General features: G+C 35.4%; 1 protein-coding gene across 3 annotated transcripts in view; it reads left to right on the forward strand.

Moving 5' to 3' along the window:
• The window catches only part of LOC106873194 (probable serine/threonine-protein kinase DDB_G0282963), a 95239-nt gene that overhangs the window by 78657 nt on the left and 9702 nt on the right, over positions 1–6880 (forward strand). For all 3 annotated transcript variants that reach the window (XM_014920432.2, XM_052974186.1, XM_014920433.2), the window contains one exon: positions 2722–2875. In XM_014920432.2, the coding sequence (XP_014775918.1) occupies positions 2722–2875 (154 nt within the window). The remainder of the gene's footprint in view (positions 1–2721; positions 2876–6880) is intronic.

The following is a 6880-nucleotide window of genomic DNA, read 5'->3' on the forward strand; positions in this document are numbered from 1 at the left end:
CCCACCACCACCCACCACCCATTGGTTAACCATTTCTCATCCTTCATTGAAGATATCAGTCTTCATCTTTCTCTCAATTCTTCCCCTAACCCTAACTCCAATGCACACAACACCTTTTTCAATTATACCCCACCTTCAGATCCTTTCTGGTACCCTTCCCACACGAATACTGCTGAGATGCAAGTTAATGTCCTGCTACCATTAATTGTCCTTCACCTCCTTCTCTCACTGGTTGTGTCTGTCTGTCTGTCTCTGTCTCTCTCCCTCACACACACACTTTCTGTGTTCCTCACCTCCAAACCCAATCCCTTCTCTAGTCATCACTACCTATATTATCATTAGATCTTCTGATGTCTCCCTAATCAAGACAAACCACCACAGACCACCAACTGTACCCCATTACACTAACTCTACCCTATCGAATTCGAAATGTCTTGCATCGTGCCTATATCAGAAACAACATTTTCATCAGAATCTTACGGAGCTTAGCTTCTCTATAATCATGAGTTCAATCCCTGTTGTGGTCAGTTTGACCTTCATTCATACAGTGGTCAGCAAATTCTGCTCACGTATCCGCACCAGTTTGATTAAATGTACTACTCACCGAAATTTCCCGCCTTGTCTTGTGTTAATGTAAGAAACCCCTCTAACCCTTTAGCATTCAGATTTCTCTGTCAAATGTAATCCTTATTTATTCACATTGTTTCGAATTAATCAGGCATTATCTCAGCTTTGAGATATTGGTGATATCATTGTTTACTTTTAGAATGACGTTGTAAGGTAGGTGTGAGAGGCCAGATCTGGTTGGTTCAAACGTAAAACATGTAGAATATTTGGGCCAGATATCTTTTATCTCTTATCTTTCACTTGTTTCAGCCATTAGACCGTGGCCATGCTGGGGCACCACCTTGGGGAATTTTTAGTTGGATGAATTGAACTTGGTACTTATTTTATATTTTTTAAGCCTGGTACTTATGTCAGCCATTAGACCGTGGCCATGCTGGGGCACCGCCTTGGGGAATTTTTAGTTGGATGAATTGAACTTGGTACTTATTTTATTTTTTTTTAAGCCTGGCACTTATGTCAGTCTCTTTTGCCGAACCACTAAGTTATGGGGATGCAAAGAATGTTAAGACACACCAACACTGGTTGTCAAGTGGTGGTGGGGGACAAACATAGACACAAAGACACACATACACTCAGACACACACACACACACACACACACACACTACAGGCTACTTTCAGTTTTTACCTACCAAATCCACTCACAAGGCTTTGGTCAGCCTGAGGCCATAGTAGGTGCCACACAATGGGACTGAACCCAGAACCATGTGATTAGGAAGCAAACTTCTTGGTTTAAATGATATAAAGGGGGTAAACACTTATTTAATGTGCCAGTGTCTCTAAGTTATGGAGTTACACAAGGAAAAGTTGGATGGAACTTGTTCTTGATTGTATCCATTATGAGAATCATCACGCTGCTATTCTTTCATCCGGCAGAGTAGGCAGAACCGTTAGCATGCTGGACAAAATACTTATCAATATTTTTGTCTGTCTTTACATTCTACTGTGATTGACTTTGCTTTTCATCCTTTTGGGGTCGATAAAATAATTACTGGAGTTAATGTAATCGATTTACCACAATTTGAAACCAATATTATCATTATTATTATTATGGAGATGTACTTGCATAGCAAGTGACTTAATCTGAGATCATGTGTTGAAACAAAAGCAATTGTAGCGTAGAGGATGTTTGTATGCCATTTAAAAACACGCAAAAGCTGTGAGTTTCACTTCACTATTTGAATTTAATTCGTGTCAAAATATTTTCATCGCAGGAGTGGCTGTGTGGTAAGTAGCTTGCTTACCAACCACATGGTTCCAGGTTCATTCCCACTGCGTGGCATCTTAGGAAAGTGTTTTCTGCTATAGCCTCGGGCCGACCATAGCCTTGTGAGTGGATTTGGTAGACAGAAACTGAAAGAAGCCCATCGTATATATATATATATGTGTGTGTGTGTGTGTGTGTTTGCGTGTCTGCGTTTGTCCCCCCAACATCGCTTGACAACTGATGCTGGTGTGTTTACGTCCCCGTAACTTAGCGGTTCGGCAAAAGAGACCGATAGAATAAGTACTAGGCTTCCAAAGAATGAGTCCTGGGGTCGATTTGCTCGGCTAAAGGTGGTGCTCCAGCATGGCCACAGTCAAATGACTGAAGCAAGTAAAAGAATGAAAAAGAATAAAAAATCGCCTTGAAACCGCAACCGAAGTTTTGTCAGTGAACAGGTTGCAGTTTCAGAATGACAAAAATATTTTGCCACAAATTAAATTTAAATGTTAAAGTGAAACAAATGGTTTTTGTGTGTTCTTAAATGGCTTACAAACATCTTCCATACTGCAATTATTATTATTATTATTCAGTAGTTTTATTTTTATAGCATGCTTTCACTTCACTACCGAGCGCAGCTCTGTGTGCCTTGGGTATGTGCTGTGGTTTGCTGTGGTGCTCTTATGGTTACTGTATTGAAAGTGTTTTGCGTAGGATGTGTGCAGTGCCCAGTAGTGCAATTTTCTGTATGTTATATATATTTGTAAGTCCTGGTGTTTTTGTTATGTATTTGTCTGAATATTTTTTTAATGATTTTTATTATTATTATTATTATTATTATTTGATTATTGTCATAATTTGATTATACTTATTTATTCTCTTTGTTTGCAGGTAACTGGAGTGCCACATCAAGTGCACGACAATCAATTGAATCCGACCAAACCAACATGACTGTCGCCACGGATCGTGTTGTCTCATCGACGGCATCATTCTGCTCACTGGGTCAAGATTCTGGCCGTGACTCTGCCACAGAGACCGAATATAGGTCAGTAATTAATTGGAAGTCCAGTTTCTTTCCTTTCGTCATACCAAACCAAACACCTTTGGTACCACTGCAGTTCTCTAACCCTCCACTGCTTTTCCAGACATTTAAACCTCTGGCCAGTGTCTCTTGACCTTCCTCCCACTTAACTCTTTCACTCTCTAACCTCCTCCTCCTACTTACGTTACTTCTCCTTTCACTTTCACTTTTACATCTAATACAATATATACTAACACAATACATGTCTGCTGTGTCATCTGTTCCCAAATTGGTTAAACCTGTGGTCCCTAAACTGACAGATACCAAGTCACTTGAGAACACCGATGATTCTATGATACTAACTCCCTGTTTTAAAGAGACCTAACTTAAAACCTTGCATGAAAATTCCATGTTTAATTTATCTTCTAAACACCAACTTAATAATGACAGTTCTTGTATTAGAATTCTTCATTATCTTCAAGATAAAGTGAAACAAAGACTGTGTGATTCCACAGAGATATGGTAACGAAATGGTTTAAATAATCTAAATTAATATCTTCCATCAACATTTCATGTTAATATCTGTTCCATACACCAGGTTAATAACGACAAATTCTTCAGTGTTTTCAAATTCTAATAAAAGCAGTGTATTTCAGCAGAAATATGGTAACAAATGGTTAATAATAACTTAAGTTTTTTGCGTAAATTCTTTGCTATTTTCAAAATTAATTGAAACAAAACCAATGCATTAAAAAAAAAAAAAAAATGGTTAATAAGGACAATGTTAATTAAATTTTTCAATATTTTCTCAAAATTAATCGAAACAAAGATAATAGTGTATTTCAACAGAAACGTGATAAACAAAAGGGTTTATAATGACAAATACCAAAATTCCTCCTTCCCCAAAATAGGGACAGTTAAGGGGTACCTCCCCATCTTTATCAATGAAGAAGCAAAATAGAATTTGTATTCATAGAATTCTTCTCTTTTCATTATTGTTTGAGAAGTTCAAAACAGTTTAAAACCATTTAGATTTTATTAAATGCAGCAATATGTCTGTCACCTTGCCTCTGTTAGAAATGATGAATTAGAATAACAGTATAAAAAATAAAAAATAAATGAATAAAAAACTGATTTAAAAGAAATAATTTAAATAAAGCTTGAGATAAATGATATCTGGACGGATGTACAGAAGTTATAGGAGTCCAATGTCTGCTTTGACAATCTTCCAGCGATTCCTGGGTAAGCTGGAGCTCTCTGTAAAGCATTTCACCTAGAAGAAGGCTGCTTCAATGTAAATCAAACAGCTTGCTGGTCACCGCAACATCTTAGTCTGCTGAGCCCCTGTGCTCTACTCAGTAGAAGCAGGAAGAAAAGTCCTGCAGCAATTGGAGAAGAGATGAAAATGATAGGTACCGGATGGTATTATCCATTGCAGCTTCGGCTTTGCATGTAGGCTTTGCTGGTCTTTCTGTTAATCTTCAAACCATGAAGATCTATCATCAACGCAAAGCATTTTTGTATGGAAAGACAAAAATAAAAAATAAAAATTTTTGAGGAATTAAAACTTTTATTTATTGTAGAAAGAAAATATTAATGTAGCACTACTGGTTTGAGACTCATGGAGGAAAAGTGAGGTAGTTTCAGTGAAATTGAGAACTAATTAAAAATATTTATGCTTAAAGGAAAATCTGATGTTTTTGTTAGTGGAGTTGGTAACAACAATAGACATGTTTCTGCTGTAATGAACCTCATCAATAAAGTAAAAACAACATGGATCTGATTGATCAATAGACATGGAGTTTTATTTATAGAAAAAGTTTCACAAATAATTTGTAAAATGATCCACAATTTCCACAATAAAGACCTCATTGTCATTGTCCTTATGACGATAATGATGATGATGATGATGTTAACAATTGTTTCTAATTTAAGTACAAGCCCTGCAATTTTTGAGGGGAAAGTGTTAGTCTGTACTATTGACCTAGTACTTGACTGGTATTTTATTGACTCTGAAAGTCAAAGTTAACCTTGACAGTACTTGAACTCAAAATATAAAGCGCTGGAAGAAATAATGTAAGGCATTTTGTCTGTTGCTCTAACCCTTCTGCCAGTCCACTGCCCTAATGATGGCAGCATTTGGTTACAACCTTTCAAAGCTTGCTAGGGTAGTTTGTCTTTCATCCTTTCTGTAATTAATAAATTAAATTATTTCCTGTCAAATACAATGAATGACTGTTAAGATTCATAGTACTTAGTCAAATACTGTCAGTGGCTGTCAAATACACAATGCTAACAGTCAAATACTGTCAACAACTGTTGGATATTCAATGCTGGCAATCAACTACTGTCAAATACTTAATGCTGACAGTAAAATACTGTCAGTTACTCGATGGCGACAGTCAAATGCTGTCAACTTTTGTTGAATACTCAATACTGACAGTCAAATACTGTCAACTACTCAATGCTGACAGTCAACTACTATCAGCTACTGTTCAGTACTCAGTGCTGACAGTCAAATACTGTCAATGCAGATAGTCAAGTAATGTCAGTGACTGCCAAATACTCAGCACAGTCAATCAAATACTGTCAAATGCTTTGTGCACATAGTCAAATTCTGTCAAATACTCGTCATAGGCATTCTGCCAATTGTCAACACTAAACTGTCCACCTGAAGTAATATACTGAGTGTTAGTATCAAAAGTAACTCCACCACCACTGGTTTCTGAAAAACTGACCAATGGCTAGTTGACTAGCATTGGTCGGTTCAGTAGGTCTGCAAAGATTAAATATTACCTGGACATATTATCCAAGAGGGTGAGATGATTAGCTTTGTGCCTTGTGTTTTTCAATGTGACAGATGTTAGATATTACATGCAAATACCGACCACAATGGCTGGCAGAATTAGCCCTTTAGCATTCAGATAACTCCATCAAATGCAATGCTTATTTATTCATATTGTTTTGAATTAATCATACATTATCTTGCATCAAGATTTTGATGATGTGATTGTTTATTTTTAGAATGTATTGTTGAGTTGGTGTAAGAGCCTTTTTATATAGATTTAATAGTCAGTAGTATAACTTGTACAATGAAATACTGATCTCACATATTGAGAAAATAGTTAGTATTACAAATAGTACAATGAAATATTAACCACATATGTATATATAATAATTAGTAATACAACTAGTACAGTAAAATTACTGATCATATATGTAAATATAATGTTTAGAAGTATGGTTAGTACAATGAAATACTAAACAACATAGATATAATAGTTTGTAGTACAACTAGTACTGTGTAATACTGACCATGTAAGTAGATATAATTGTTTGTAGTACAACTAATACAGTGAAATACTAACCATTTAGATACATAAAATTGTTCTGTTTGTTTCCATTTATTAATGCTTTGGTTTAACAAATTACTAAAAAGCTTCCTCAGTCTATCAATGGAATGGTAAATGAAGATTTTTTTATCAATGATCATTGTATATGTTTGCTAAATTCCTAAACTAAAATTATTTTTTCAAAATAATAAAATACTAACTACTTGCCAGAAAAAAATGTGTGGGGTTTGTCCCTTCTGTTTTCATGGATTAAGTTCCTTTCTTTATTTTCACCTATCATTCCCATGGTAACGAGCCTCACTTTTTGGTAAGCATAAGAATCTTTTAACATCTTTTATCGACTTATTTTTGACAAAAAAGAAAAAAAAACCAAGAAAAAAGGCGATAATTGACACTTTTTCTATTCATCTGTCTGTGTGTCTCCTCCTTGTTCTTTTCTCTGTGTTGTAAATATTCCAACACCCAATGGAATCAATTTTGGTTTTCTGTTTTTTTCTTTAGTGAGGTTTTGTATTATCTTTTTGTTGTTCTTGTTCCTTTTTTGTTGTTCTTCTTGTCCAAGTCTGTTTTCTTTGATTGTATAATTATTGTTGTTTTTTTATTATTTCGAATTATTATTAATTAATTGAAAGGGATTAGTGAAGTTGGGTAGAAATCGTAGAGTGCTGAATTAAGC

Source organism: Octopus bimaculoides, chromosome 18 (assembly GCF_001194135.2).
Source record: "Octopus bimaculoides isolate UCB-OBI-ISO-001 chromosome 18, ASM119413v2, whole genome shotgun sequence".
Lineage (NCBI taxonomy): Eukaryota > Metazoa > Mollusca > Cephalopoda > Octopoda > Octopodidae > Octopus > Octopus bimaculoides.